Source organism: Sus scrofa, chromosome 1 (genome assembly GCF_054392235.1).
Source record: "Sus scrofa isolate SSC_HxYL_T2T_F1_AM1 chromosome 1, Sscrofa_HxYL_maternal_Yorkshire_Landrace_v2.0, whole genome shotgun sequence".
NCBI lineage: Eukaryota > Metazoa > Chordata > Mammalia > Artiodactyla > Suidae > Sus > Sus scrofa.
In genome coordinates, this window is record NC_139383.1 from 267,923,591 (window position 1) to 267,939,280 (window position 15,690).

At 46.7% G+C, this 15,690-nt stretch overlaps 2 protein-coding genes across 15 annotated transcripts in view; one reads left to right on the forward strand and one right to left on the reverse strand.

The window, feature by feature from the left end:
* The window catches only part of ASTN2 (astrotactin 2), a 915,666-nt gene that overhangs the window by 228,248 nt on the left and 671,728 nt on the right, over positions 1 to 15,690 (reverse strand). The window lies entirely within an intron of this gene.
* TRIM32 (tripartite motif containing 32) lies at positions 845 to 13,495 on the forward strand. 6 transcript variants are annotated; one of them, XM_005660379.4, is made up of 2 exons: positions 845 to 1,181; positions 10,431 to 13,495. In XM_005660379.4, the coding sequence occupies exons 1-2, from the start codon at positions 1,177 to 1,179 to the stop codon at positions 12,466 to 12,468; spliced, it is 2,043 nt and encodes a 680-aa protein (XP_005660436.2). In that variant the 5' UTR covers positions 845 to 1,176; the 3' UTR covers positions 12,469 to 13,495. The 6 variants fall into 6 exon arrangements, with proteins under 6 accessions (XP_005660436.2, XP_005660437.2, XP_005660440.2 ...); XM_005660380.4 differs by having other exon boundaries at positions 10,434 to 13,495; XM_005660383.4 differs by having other exon boundaries at positions 845 to 1,174.

A 15,690-nucleotide genomic window follows, 5' to 3' on the forward strand; every position in this document is an offset into this window, starting at 1 on the left:
GAACTATGCCTGTGAAGTGTGAAGCTCAGCCAGACACTAAGTGCTCAAAGATGTTGGTTCTGTGGGTTTTGTTTGCTGTTTTATCATTGTGAAAGGGTCAGGCTACGTACCCAGGATTTCAAATCCAAGCCCATACTCTCCTAAGCTTTACTGTATGGCTGGCTCCAAACGCCGCCAGCCCATAGGCTAGACTCTGTCTCTCCTGCAAGGATTCTACCCTTTCCTGGCTCCCCGAAAGCCTGACTTGGGTAGCTTCAAATTCAGGGACAGGGGCTCAGCGTGTTCCCCTATCTACCTCTGCTGTGGGCCTTCCAGCTGAGTAGGTGTAAGAATTCTTCACGAGATCAATCATCATATAAACTTAACTCTAGGCTGCGGTGTGTCACAAGGCAAACTATGGGCCCGAAGCACTACCTTTCTAAGCGTGTTTGGTTCTGTGCTTGCCCCACAGTGAAAGCTCGATTCTCTCTTTGGCCCATTTCTCCGACGGTAAAGCTGAGGTTCAGAGAGGCCACTGGCTGAGGACCATTCCTGGAGACCACGTACTAGCGTACAGGTTGGAGCCAGACATATGAGTTCTGGTTTAGCTCCCGACTCGCTGCGTGAGCTTGGGTGGGCCTCCTTCGTCTCATTTCCTCTAACCTTACCATGGGGACAGAAATCAGAATTACGTATTTCTAAAGCACTGAATCCTGACCCGAAGAATCGCCGCGACCAACGGCTGGGCCGCGAGCTCGGCCCGCCAGCCTACAAACCCCAGCCAGGCTCGGGGGGCGGGGCGTAGTGACGGACAGGCGGCTTTGCGAATTGGCGCCCGCTAAGGCGTGCGCGTCCGCGCGTGCGCAGAGGCCGGCGGGCGGGTGGGCTGGCAGCGGTGGACGCGTCGGAGCCGCGGCCGGTCAGGTAGGGGGCGGGATGGAGGGTGGGGGACGCGGGATCGTGGCCCGAGTCGCTGGCAGCGGCTGAGCGGCTGGGCGGGAGCTGTGCGGGCGGCCGGTTCGAGGCATAACGGCAGGGTCTGGGGACCGGATCAGAGAGGCAGGACCGGGGTGGGGGTGGGGCCGTGAGGGGCAGGCTCAGTAGGGCTTCGAGGGGGCTGAGGAGCTCGGAAGAGGTGCCGCCGGGGCGGAGAGCTAGCGGCTCTGAGAAGATTCACGGTGCAGCATCTTGGGAGGTATGAGGTAATGTGGGGCCCTGAGAGACGGGTGCAGCGGCATCTGGAAGATGGGAGGGGATCTCAAGGCCCTGGAGGGATCCGAGGTGCAGAATCTCGGAAATATGGAGGGATTGGGGAGCCCTGATGAGACTTGAGGTGCAGAATCTCAGATTTGAGAGAATCCAGGGGCATTAGGCTTTGGGGGGAAAGATCTGAGATCAGAGGAAGCAGGGTCCAGGACTAACCTAATTGCTTGGGAGGAAGCGTTTTCCCGAGTGGAATTTGGTCTGAATTCTTGCGGGAGATCAGTGGGAAGCTGTGTCTCATCTCCTTAGAAAAAGAAGAGGCCTGGCTAAGCTTTGAAGTGACACATGACGGGGGTGGGTAAAGGAAGAAGGAGCATGGATTAAAGGCAGGGGCAGGGTCCTGATGGAATGCAGGGGAGGGGGGCTGAGATTGAGGGAGTGCACAGATCCAATGTGTGGGATGGGGGTGTTAAGGTGTGATGCAGGGCTGAAGGCCACAGAGACTTGGAAACAGGTCACAGAGATTTGGGCACATGAGTGAGGAACTGGGGGGGGGTGCCATATAGAGCCCAGAAGGCTGGGATTCTGTGTTGAGTTGGTGATGGGGTTAGGAAAAGCTGAAAGGCAGGGTGGAGATGTACCAATCGGACGTCAGAATGAAGAGACTGACTAGAGTTGTGGATTGGTGTCGGGCTGCTAAAGGCATTTTCTTGAAGTCTCTGCATGGGAAGCACAGGGTCTGGGGACCCAAGGACCTAGAAGTAATGTATGACACTGTATATGAGTATATGAAGTTTAGCAGAGTTCAGGCATTTGGCAGTAAAGTCCTAAGTCTGAGATCAGGGCTCCTGAAAGAGCCTGGCTTTCCCTGTGAGGGGCGGACTCTCCCTCACTTACTAACCGCAGATCCCTTATTGTGAGGCTGCCATGGCTCTTCCACTAACTTCACTCTGAACCCCGAACCTGCGGAAAGTGGGAGGCCTGGGAGAAGAGAGTGGTCAATGGGATCATAAAACAGGAGACTATTCAAGGTCTTGTCCAAGCTCCCCTTTGCCTGTCCCTCCAAGCTGTGGTGACAGGTAGTCTGTGAGACCTCCAGGAGATGGCTGGAACATGTTCTCAGGTCTTATTGTCCTTATCAGTGATATAAGTAATCCTACATAAGGTCCATTACAGGGGCTCTGTGAATGAGGTGTTTGGACCAGGAGAGTAACCAAAAAAGGGGAACTCAGATGTATTGAACATTTAGTCCTGTGCCAAGTTCTGAAGAAATGGTTCCTAACTGGCAGTATTTTTGTCCCCCAGAGGGCATTAGTCAGTGCATGGAGGCATTTTTGGTTGGCACACTTGGGGTGTTGGGTACTCCAGTAGGTGGACACCAGGGATGCTGTTGAACATATTAAGGTGTGCTAGACAGCCCCCATAACAAAGAAGTATCCTGCCCAAAATGTCAGTAGTGCCAAAGTTGAGCAGCTGTGCCCTAGAGTCAGATATCCTGGCCTCAGATCTTGGTGCACACATGCTCACTCTCTCTCTCTCTCGCGCTCTCTCTCTCTGTGTCTTGATTTAGTTATTTAACTTCCCTGTGCTTGGCTCTTCATCTGTAATATGAGATTAATAACAGGACCTATAGCATAGATTATTGTGAAGTAAATCAGAGTGCTTAGTGCCTGGTGCATAGTAAGTGCTCAAAATTCAGTAATTTAAAAATTTTGCATCTCCTTTCTTAATCAGTTTTCGTAGCCACCCTACTAAGTAGGCTCCACTATATCCAGTTTTACACTTAAGGAAAGTAAGGCTTAGAAAGTGACTTGTCTAATGCTCCATAGCTAGACATGGCAAAGCTACACTCATATTCAGATCTCTATAACCCTGTATATTGCCTCTTTCCTGCTTTTTCCTTGCTGGGGCCTGCTTACTCTTAACTATCTCTATCTCAGCCCATTCCCCTCTAATGAAAGGATTCTCCAGTGAGCATCACTGAATATCAAATTGAACTCTAAGGGGAATAAATCTGATTAGGTAGGGAGTAGCCCTGAACTGTGTTCTCGATTTGCTCTTAGACCAGGATCAGTGGGTAGATAAGGAGAAGGGTTTGAAGTTAGCAGGCAGGCTGAGGTGCACTAGAGCATGAGGTATGAAGGCCATTGGCTTGAAAGAAACACTTCATAGCAGGGACTGAGGTTGAAGGCATCCATACTCTGGAAAATAACTCCTGTTCTGAATGATCTCTAATGAAACATGGGACAGACTAACAGCATTTGCTCTGTCAACTCCAGGACTAGCTACAGCATTGCTGAGACCAGTTTAGAAACATAGTAGGACTGCATGAGAAGGCCAAAGATTTAGCTGGAATATCCACACACATACCTAAGGAAATGAGCAATAGAAATTCAATCAGTTTGGGAATCACAGACTTGAAGTCCAAAATCCTTCTTCTGCTGCTGAGTTATTAGGTGATCTTGGACAAGTACTTGCCCTTACCAGCCTCGATCTTATTGAAAACTTGAATAGCTACCATTTATTGAGTACTTATTATGTGCATTATCTCAGTTAATCTTGCCAGTGACCCTGACAACAGTCTAGGTGCTATTACACATTTTACAGATGAGAAAACAAATAGGTTAAATGATTTACCCAAGGCTCCATAGCACACGGCAAAGCAGGGATGTGAGCCCAGATCTGACTTGTAAATTACATTATTTTTAGTAGAAAGACGTTGCCTATACTTGAGAGCCCATATACCCATGTCAGGAGAGGGCAGTGGTTGGCAGTCAAGAGTTCACAAGGTCCTTGAAGTGGGTGATGTCCACGCACACTGATGCCCTGCCTCTCTGACACTATCTCCTTTAGGTCCTTCTGGTAGAACAATCAGATTTTAAGATCATTCGCAGGTGCCTTTACCAGCCTCTCAGCCGGAGTGCCTGGAGCTAGTAGGAGCTGATTCAGTTAGGGAACTGTAATACGTCTTTTGAGTGGGTGTGCTTTTATGGCTGGGAGTTGACATTCCTGCATTTGAATCTCATTTCTACTACTTAGCAGCTTTGAGACCTTGGTCAGGTTCCTCTTCTCTGAGCCTGGCTTCCTTATTTATAAAGGAGGAATAACATACTTCACATAGATATTATGGGAATAAGAGATAATACATAAAGGTGCCTGGAATTCAGTAAATGGTAGTTTAATTATGAGAGGAAGGTGATGATGGAAGGGGACTGAATGTTGCTTTGACAAATTTCTGTGAACCTGAGCACCCCCCAGCAGTCTGTCCCAAATTCCCATCCTCTCTTGTGCCTTTCCCAGGATCTGCTTCCTGATCCTTTAATCAGAATCCCATGATTAAGTGAACATGTGTTGTATGCAGAGAAATGAACTGAGAGTTGAGTGGGTCGAGATGAGTTAGAGGTCCCCTGAGAAGCTGTTGATTTTCCCCTTGTCCTATATTCTTTGAGTCACACTGGCAGCATCACACATGTTTGTGGAAGATGCAAGGGGTCCTTTCTCGGTCCTGCGGTTTGGGAGGAAGACATGTTTTTCCAGAAAACTGGATTATGGATTTAACCTACCTTCTACATGTTTTAGCTAAAGTTTTCTCTCCCACAGATATGCCCTTCTGAGTGTTTTGTGTGTGTCCCAGACTGGTACAGCTTTGGGGTCATGCCTGCATTTCCTCATAAGCCCCTACTTATGGAGTTTATCTTAGCAGTTCCCAGGGACCTTAAATGCCCCGAGTAATCAAATGTTCAGAACCCACTCCCATCCAGAGAACTAGGTGAGTGTCAGATGAGGACCTCACTGACTTTCTTAAAATCAGTCCTGCTAGCCACTCCCAGAGAGTGACCATTAGTGGCAGGGAGATGGTTATGCCTTTGATTAACATTCTATTCAAATGTTGGAGGGATAAATAAAGTTGAGAAAGCTGTCATGAAAAGAAATGTGATAAGCCTTGCAAGAGAAACCCAGTCAAACCAGGGGAGTGCATCAGTACTAGGATGGGCCCTGTGAAAGGTAATGCAGGTACTGTTTTTATGTTTTCTAGTTTTTACCTGAAGAGCTCTGTTCTGTCTGCTTTTGCTCAGAATTATATCTGCAGTGTTTTCTTGGGGCTGGACTCATAGTAGGTGTTCAGTCACTACAGATTTTTGTTTAATTAATTGCTTAAAGTCTTCCAGTTTTGCCCAAAGCCTAAGCTCCCCAAGGGGCTAACAGAGGTAAAGGGATGGAGACATCTAGAGAACTTATCCCATGATGGGGATTCGAACACTGGGTGGAGTCTGAAACCTTAGGTCATCTGTAATCCTTTGGTTCTGAGGTCAGGGAAAATAGTCTCCAGGGAATGTTCAAAATTTTAATTTTTGAAATGTACTGTCTGATATCTTGGGTACTGTCTGCCTCTTGAAAAGTGCCTGTTCATTCTTTGCCATTGGTCCCTCCACCACCACAGCTGCTGCTCCTGCTACAACTAAAAACTATTTTTTATTGAATAGTTAATTGTATGTCTCACTTGGCATTTTCTGGATAAGAGATGTTGTGAATTCATTTGCCTATAAGTTTCTAACATGGATATCTAGTGTCCTCAGTCAAATTCCTTCAAAGCTGACCGGTTCTTTTATTAATCTTTATGTGCTGTTCTATGCCATGAAAGGAAAGATTCCTCATCCTTTCAAAATGCAGTTTGTAAACTGAGTGCTTTGTTAATACTAGTACTAGTTGTTATATTATTAATACTGTTCCCACTTGTTACCAGAAATACCATACATAGCAATTTTTCATTGCATATCTACCAGTTTCCAGGCTAAGCACTTTTTTTTGTTTGTTTTTTGGCTGCACCCGCAGCATGTGGAAGTTCCTGGGCCAGGGACTGAACCTGTGCCACAGAAGCAACCTGGTGCTGGATCCTTAACTTGCTCTGCCACAAGAGAACTCTTCCAGGCTAAGCACTTCATAGGCATTATGCCCAGTTATCATTATAACCTTTTTATAAAGTAATAAAACAGGTTTAGTGAGGTTAAAATAACTTGCCTACTGTCCCACAACATGTAAATGACATGCTGATTTGATGCCAGCTCTGATTTCAATGTATGTGGGTTTTTTGGGTTTTGTTTTTGTTCTCTTACTCTTGTTATTTTTATCATGGACTGGGGAAAGCCTGGTGGTGCCAGAAGCAGCTAGATCAGACTAGGGTATGACTATAGAATTTTCCTGAGTCTTAGGGCAGCTGGAGAAAACACAGCTTACCGGGTGGATTTTCATCTGGAGCTGAATCACAGCAGGGCTAGTATCAGTATGGAGTGCAGAGGCTTAAGCATGAGATCAAAGGAATTAGGCGGGAGTAAACTAAGGTGAGTTGAAGTGAGGGGTCAAGAGTTGACAGTGCAAAGTACACAACAGGAAATACATGCAAGGTATCAGGAAGGCAGCCAAAATTGTAAACAACATGTGGGGGGTTCATTCTGATTGTTTTTAACTGGCAGAAAATGGGCAGCTAACTTAAAGACTTGGGATAATAAGACAGTTCCTTTCACACATCTGTCTTTTCAGGGAAACTGAGCTCAAACTGACTTCCCATCTGAATCTTTCTTCATATTAACAAGTAATGACCAGCTGTATCTTTCTGGAAGAGAGGGGCTGTATCTGCCTGTCACATAGCTGCTTATCAGGCTAGGCTTCTGATGAAAGAAGTGCTCCCAGGTCGTGGAAATGGGAGACACAGTTCAGGCTTTTTCCAGGTCTATGGCTAACTCCGTGCCTGATGCTTTAGCGATGGGAACTCATGTTTCCTGGCAAAGCACGGCAGCTTTAGGACAGGAATCCCTGACATTCTCTTCTGCCAAAGGGAGCCTAGTGAAGCTGCAGACCGCTGAGATTATTTGGGGAATAGATGTGGGCATAGTATATTCATTTTTTTAAAGTGGATGGCTTAAACAGGGAGGCAGGGAGCCTTTTAATTGTAGGAGGTGGTATGATATTCCAGAAAACTGGGAAAGAATTTGCTGGTAATTTTACAAGTTGGCAGACTTGTTGAATTATCTGATGTGCAGTGCCAGTTCTGGGAGGAACAGATGTCCCTCGCACTATAAGGTAACATGCTCTGGAACCAAATTCCAAACGTTGCCCTCAGTCTGTTGTCCCAGATGATGGAAGAGAGAACTGAAGCTCTTGGTTTGGAACTGGAGGAGGTTTGTATGGATCCTGAGTGGGGGTTTCTAACAGTATTTCTCTACCATTGCACCCAGACCCATGACATTGAAGAAGTCAGCATTCACAGCTTCTAGGTTCATGATAGGTGGTAATGTGTTATTTTGTTGAGGTATGGATTTGAGTCATAATAGGTTGTAGGGATGGCATGTGGGAGTGGGTCACTCAACTAATAAATCAACCTAACCTACTCTGTGGCAGCTAAATCACATTGTTATTATTCTTTCTTAATTATGGAGAAAATTCTATGCTATAAGGCAGCATTTCCCAGAGTATGGTCTAGAGAACAATATCAATGTGTTATACGATAGTTTAAAAAAAAAAGTCTTGAAGTAATATTGAGTTAAAAAAGCTAAAGATATCCGTACTGCACGGTTCCACTATGTTTGCATCATGTGGCCTTGAGCCAGTTTTTCTGAGCTTTAGCTTCTTCATCTTTGAAATAGGGTCATAAAAAACAGTACATCATAGGGTCATTATGAAGGTTAAATGAGATTAGGTACGTGGAGCATCTAGCATGCTATCCAGCACATAGTAGGCACCAGATGTGTACTCTTTCCCTTCTAGTTGAAGGGAGTGAGATTGACTCAAGGCACATTGTGCAAATCTGCTACAGAATGTTTATCAGACTGTGAGGCAAGGCAAACTATGGGAAAACTCTGCAGTATGTATCTCTGAACTGACGCCCCTTCTTCTATGTGGGTGGAGAAAGAATTGATGACATTTGCAGAGCTTTTCTCAGCTTGCTGCATTGTCCTTAAAACCCAAGCTAACTTGCCCTCCTCCTCCTTATCCTGGATGGTTGACCATCTGCAGATCACGAGCCTGTGCAGGTGCAGCTGTAGGATTTGCACGTAGGAAGTGCTGAATTTATCCATGTGCCTCACCTTGCTAGATCCACCCTTTCTAATTTGGGGATAGACTTTGACATTGACATAAGGCAGCAGGGCACTGAGATCTCTGTGGTTCTACTTCATGAGCATATGTGGATCAAGGAGGAGGGAGAATTCATGGCATGGACTGCTTGTAGGAGGGAGTGTTTCAGGCCCAAAATATACTCTCCTAATAAGGCACTGCCATTTTTCAAATCATCTGGGCTTTCTTAGCTCCACCACTTCCCCACCCTAATCCACTCAGCTGACAGATCTTGGTGATTGTACTTATGGAATACTGCCCAAATGCATCTTGTTTCCATTTCCACCACCTGCTCCCTAGTTTAGGCTCCCCATAACCTCCACCAGGCAGTTTTGCAGTATCTTCCAAACTAGTTTCTCTGCCCTTTCCCCCCACTCCACTTAATCATTTTAGTTCCCTGCTCCAAAACATGCTTTGCTTCTCAGTGCTCATCAGAATGAAGTTCCCAGGTCTCACTTTGGCTCTGATGACATAATCATTCCCCAGTTTCCCTTTCCAAACCAGTTATTCTAATCCCCCTGTATTCTTCCACGTGTTTTTTTTTTGTTTTTTGTTTTTTGCTTTTTTTAGGGCCTCATACATGGCATATGGAAGTTGCTAGGCTAAGGGTCGAATCAGAGCTACAACCGCCGGCCTACACCACAGCCACAGCCATGCCAGATCCGAGCTGCGTTAGCGACCTATACCACAGCTCACGGCAACAACACCCCATCCTTAATGCCCTGAGTGAGGCCAGGGATTGAACCCGCATCCTCATGGATACTAGTTGGGTTCATTACTGCTGAGCCACAACAGGAACTCCTCTCCTACAATTTTAACCTAAGGATGAGAGGAAAGAGAACTAAATTTTATTTAAAACTTTTTGGTGCTAAGCTAAATCAGAATTTTATACATTACATATATGATCTCATTTAATCCTTGCATTAGCCTCTAATGGCGGTATTCTCATTTTACAGAAGAGGAAACTCACTCAGAGAGTTTCTTTCTAATACACTGAAGTTCTTGTCCTTTCCCTTGCTTTTCAGCCTTTGTTAAGACTGCCCTTTTGCCTGGTAGCCTTTTCCCCCCATTTCCACATATCTGTGCATCTATCCAGGACCCTATCAAATGCCATCTCCCCTCACAAAATCCTGTTTCCCTCCAACTAGAGTGACTGTCTCTTCACCTCTGTCAGACTTAGTCTATAACCTGTTTATGATATTACTTTCTGTCTTGACTGTTATTTACCTACATGTCTTGTTTTCTTTCCTAAAGTTTGAACATTTGAAGGGCAGGATTTGTGTCCTGAGAAACCTTATTATCAATCTAGTACAATACATGATACTTAGATAGATAGGTTGGTAGGTGAGTAAATAGGAGGACAGATGAAAGAGAAATACATGTGATTTTTCTACCTAATGTTTTGCTGATCACCTAAAGCTAAACATCATTAATTTTCTGTTTCTGTATTTGATTCCTAGGACCCCAAATATGACATGATAGACTCTATGTAACACAATAAAATAAAAACCTCCATGCTTTTGTTCACACAGTGATGTTTGCTTAAAATGCTTTTATCCCTCATTGCCTTGTGCTTTAAAGACATCTCAGGAGTGTGCTTCTCGGAAGCCTTCTCTAGTTCCTCTGGGCAGAATCTGTTCCTCCATTCACTGCGTTCCTGCAGAACCTTGTATATAATCCTCTCCTGAACTTATTTTTTCTGTGCTTTTCTCCTAATATAAAGTATGAGTTGTAGACTTTAAAAAAAAAAATGATCACTAACATTTAGGAAGCATACTGCTTTCCAAGTGCTATACTAAGTGCATCATATTATTTAATCCTTCCCTAAAACATATAAAGTAGACATCATTATTATTTAAACTTTATAGGTGAGTGATGGGGCAGCTGAGTTTGGGGAAGTTTAAGTTACTTCCTTAAGGTCACATAACTAGTATCAGAGACTCTAGAACCTGAAGTCTCACCCACTCATGCAGCACTTAGTTTCCCCTTGTAGTACCGTCAGCTAACACGGAATGGATTTGAGTAAATACTTATTAAATAAGTCAGCGACTGAATGAGTGATGGGAGCCATTCTCTACACGTTTCTTGAGTGCGTTAACTCATGGAGGCGGGGAATAATGGCTTCTTTTTCTCTTTAGCAGGACTTGGCCCTCTGGAGCATGTACACTAGGCTGTTCAGTCCTGGGCTGTGCTAGCAGCCCCTTCACAGGAAGAGCAATGGCTGCAGCCGCAGCCTCTCACCTGAACCTGGATGCCCTCCGGGAAGTGCTGGAATGCCCCATCTGCATGGAGTCCTTCACAGAGGAGCAGCTGCGGCCCAAGCTCCTGCACTGTGGCCATACCATCTGCCGCCAGTGCCTGGAGAAGCTGCTGGCCAGCAGCATCAACGGCGTGCGCTGTCCCTTTTGCAGTAAGATTACCCGCATAACCAGCCTGAGCCAGCTGACGGACAACCTGACCGTGCTGAAGATCATTGACACGGCTGGGCTCAGCGAGGCCGTGGGGCTGCTCATGTGCCGGGCCTGCGGGCGGCGGCTGCCCCGGCAGTTCTGCCGGAGCTGCGGCGTGGTGTTATGTGAGCCCTGCCGGGAGGCGGACCACCAGCCTCCCGGCCACTGCACGCTCCCTGTCAAAGAGGCCGCCGAGGAGCGGCGCCGGGACTTTGGAGAGAAGTTGGCCCGTCTACGGGAGCTCATGGGGGAGCTGCAGCGGCGGAAGGTGGCCTTGGAAGGTGTCTCCAAGGACCTGCAGGCACGGTATAAAGCCGTTCTCCAGGAGTACGGGCACGAGGAGCGCCGGGTCCAGGAGGAGCTGGCTCGCTCTCGGAAGTTCTTCACAGGCTCTTTGGCTGAGGTTGAAAAGTCCAACAGTCAAGTGGTGGAGGAGCAGAGTTACCTGCTCAACATCGCAGAGGTGCAGGCTGTGTCCCGCTGTGACTACTTCCTGGCCAAGATCAAGCAGGCGGATGTGGCGCTCCTGGAAGAGACGGCGGACGAGGAGGAGCCCGAGCTCACCGCCAGCCTGCCCCACGAGCTGACCCTGCAGGACGTGGAGCTCCTCAAGGTCGGCCACGTGGGCCCACTCCAAATCGGGCAGGCGGTTAAGAAGCCCCGGACAGTCAACATGGAAGACTCCTGGGCCATGGAGGCTGCGGCTTCTGCTGCCTCTACTTCTGTGACATTTACAGAGATGGACATGAGCCCCGAGGAAGTTGCCAGCCCGAGGGCCTCGCCTGCTAAGCAGCGGGGAGCCGAGACAGCCGCCAGCATCCAGCAGTGCCTCTTTCTCAAGAAGATGGGGGCCAAAGGCAGCACTCCAGGCATGTTCAACCTTCCGGTCAGCCTCTACGTGACTGGTCAAGGCGAGGTGCTGGTCGCTGACCGAGGCAACTACCGTATACAAGTCTTTACCCGCAAAGGCTTCTTGAAGGAGATCCGCCGCAGCCCCAGCGGCATCGATAGCTTTGTGCTGAGCTTCCTTGGGGCTGATCTGCCCAATCTCACTCCTCTCTCAGTGGCCATGAACTGCCACGGGCTGATCGGTGTGACTGACAGCTATGACAACTCCCTCAAGGTGTACACCTTGGATGGCCACTGCGTGGCCTGTCACAGGAGCCAGTTGAGCAAGCCCTGGGGCATCACAGCCCTTCCATCCGGCCAGTTCGTGGTAACTGATGTGGAGGGTGGAAAGCTCTGGTGCTTCACTGTTGACCGAGGAGCAGGGGTGGTCAAGTACAGCTGCCTGTGCAGTGCCGTTCGGCCCAAGTTTGTGACCTGCGACACCGAGGGCACCGTCTACTTCACCCAGGGCTTGGGCCTTAATCTGGAGAATCGGCAGAATGAGCACCACCTGGAGGGCGGCTTCTCCATTGGCTCCGTGGGCCCCGACGGGCAGCTGGGTCGCCAGATCAGCCACTTCTTCTCAGAGAACGAGGATTTCCGCTGTATCGCCGGCATGTGTGTGGATGCGCGTGGGGATCTCATCGTGGCTGACAGCAGTCGCAAGGAGATTCTCCACTTCCCCAAGGGGGGCGGCTATAGTGTCCTTATCCGAGAGGGGCTCACCTGTCCAGTGGGCATCGCCCTCACTCCTAAGGGGCAGCTGCTGGTCTTGGACTGTTGGGATCATTGCATCAAGATTTACAGCTACCATCTGAGAAGATATTCTACCCCTTAGGGGGCTGAGTGATAGCAGTTTCTTGTGCTCCTCAGCCATCTTCCCTTCCCTCATTCCTTGGTGGTTGGTGGTACTGTAGCGTAGACTTGGCCTGTGTCCTGATTCCAGCTGGCTAGTCCTAGAAGTTTAGAAGCTCTGTCTCTTTTAGTGTGTTTGTTTGTTTTAATTTGCATTATCTCCTCCCTAAGTTTAGAGCTTTAACAGATGCACTGCCCTAAATAGGACACGATATGAGGTTAGCCGATGTTTGAGTAGAACCTAGACACTTCCAGGGCTTCAGTAGCCTTTTGCCCCTGTATTTGAAATTTGCCCTTGTATTGAATCCTTGTTGATTTTTCTCTCTTTTGGCTTTGACCACTCTGGTCCATTATTTCCTCCCTTATTGATATACACTCCATCTGTGACTTTCTCTTCAGCTCTGCTGCATTTAGCATGCATGCTCCAGTGGGACCTGCTGCACCTTTCAGTGACACTTCAGACATCCTATCCCTGTGGCATGATGTCTCGGGTCAGAGCACCTTTCACTTAGTGCCACCAAGGGAGACATACAGTCCCTCTGGGAAGCAGGGCCTCTCAGCTCTGGGGGGGTCTGTGCTATCTTGGATTGGTCTCCAGTTGTGGCAGTGACAGAGGACGGACTGACCCTTGTCGGCTGGTATTGAAGGCCTTAGCCTGGAAATTGCTAGCCTTTCAAAGGAGCATATGGATTGGAATTAGGCCAAAGCATAGGAAAATGGGAATAAACAGAAATAAATGCTTTTATAGTCAAAAGACACTGTTGGGTAGTCTCTAGAGCTCATCGTTTTTCATACTACCTCTCTCCACTGACCTGTGCTAAGAGCTGTCTGTGGAATTGTACAACACAGGCTGGGGCCAACACAGTGCAGAGGGGGACACATCTCATTTTCATCATTAAAACTGTGGGGTCCTTATTCTGTATTTTCCTCAAGTGAGTGCATCATATTTGGTTTGGGGATTTATTTCCATTCCTCTATCAAGCATTAAATGATTGATAACTGTTTCTTCATCACTGGTGTTCGTGTCTTTTCATTAAATATGGGATTTGGGAGGTGGGGGTGGTATCTGCTGCTTTGTTTCCACACCTGACACTCCATCCTTTGAGGATGGTAAGAATCTACCTAGGTCACCATTCAGCCAAAAGTACCATTATGTCAAGTTAATCCAGATCCTACTCCCACATAACCTGTGTATGGAATCAGCCTCCAAGGTCTGCAGTCACCAGCACCCTGTTTTAAACTCAGCCTCCACCTGCTTTATCCTTATAATTACAGTTCAAAAGAGGAAGGAATTTGTGATTTCAGGAAGACCTGAAGTGGGTGAGGGAATTTGTGACAAGGTTCCTCAGGCTTTGGTGTTTAACAAGCAACATATCTTGCTCTTTGGGTGCAGGGCTGATGACAAGCCAAAGAACTATTACCTGGCTTTCACAGAGCAGATTCTACTAAGCCAAGCTTCTCAAAACTGCTTTTTGGTGGTGGTGGTGCTTTTTTGGCTTCTGTTGTGATAGCTGACAAAGCATAGGAAAGAAGCTAATTAAAATGATGTCAAACTAGTTTGTCTTGTGCTTTTCACCTGGAGAAAAGCCCCACGTTCTGATTATGAAATTGCATCCGATTTTCAAAGACTGTATAATTGAGAGGAAATTGATCCAATTAAGAATGCATCGCGAATTGACTCCACCAGTTATTAGAGCCACTTTATCTGTTGTAGCACCTGGCAGCAGGAGATCTATCTTTGCTGTCAGAGGGGGACTTGCTGAGGCAGTAATGGTGTTTGAGGCCTTTGGCACAGGGTTTGCAGCGGAGAAATGGTGCTGCAGGCTGGCTTAATATAAACAATGCCAGGACTCCTAACTGCCTGTGCTTTTGGAAGGAAGTGCTGTCGCTGTTGGCATTCGGCACTTAGACCTAACCCATCTCCAAACCACACTCATGCCTTGGTCCTCAAGTGTAGCAGGTATCTGTTGGCTCAGAATGGAAATAAATGTGGTCTGAACGTTTTTGTTCCCTTGATGTGAATAGTTTAGGTTGTGCTTAGTACAGTCAATTTTCAATTATCTACCATATTGACAACATTGCAGCGTGTAGCCCCAGGAAACTAATTTGCTCAATTACAGCACTTTTTTTTTTTTTTTGGTATTTTTTTAGTTGTTGTTTTCTCTTTTTAAGTGGCAATGCCATTATTCAGATAAAGTCTTACATGCAAGACTTTAAAATAGATCAAAAAGCAGCTGCTCTGGCTGAAGCAAGCTTGTGGGCCTGGAAAACAGGCTTTATCCCCTCGCCTAACCTATATGCAATTGCAAAATTCATGAATCTATGGAACACTTTCTAAAAACCACTAACCTACAGCATTGCTTATCTTCCAGTTCCAGCTTATTACAAGTAGCCATGGGCAAGTCCTTTAACACTTCCTCTCCTGGAAAATGATGGCAATAAGCCCTGCCTCCAGGATGGGTATCCTGGACAGATGTTAAAATACCCAGTATTTTGGCACACCCAATAAATGATAGCCGTCATCTTCTTTTATGGAGTTGTTCAACAGAGTGGGTTAGACTGTCCAGCCACTCCAATTAGAACCTTCTCTCTTTCCTCTTTTACAGGTTCTCAGGCTAGCCATAAGTCTCCAAATAAATCTGATTACCTGTTCCTTTTTATTGTCACTACCTATTTCATGTTTCTATTATTGTATAAATTACTGTATGGCAATTATTTGCCCATATAGTTGAGTTTTATTGAGGGTTAGCTTTAATCTCTAGCTAAAAGTGCATACACGGTGCCTAATGTAGAGTATGTCCGCAGTCATCCAGTTGGCTGTTACTTACATGACTTGATGGTGATGGGCCCTCTAGTAACCTGAGTCTTCCTAACACAACACCCTCCCATTGGATAAAATATATTCTCATAGAAGCTCTTTTATAAAGTATAAAAAAACTAAAGGCAGACAAATGACTTAAAGGTTTGTTAAGTCCCTGCTTTTCCTTTATCATTCTGGGTAATTATATAGAATTTAAGGTTTTGGAATAATGATTCACTCAATATTTACTGAATACCTACTGTGGGCCAGACACTGTGCCATGTGTTCAGAAAAGACAAAAAAAAAGGAGTTCCCCTTGTGGCAAAGAGGTTAACAAAACCGACTAGCATCCATTAGGACTCGGGTGCGGGTTTGATCCCTGGCCTCGCTCAGTGGGTTAAGGAT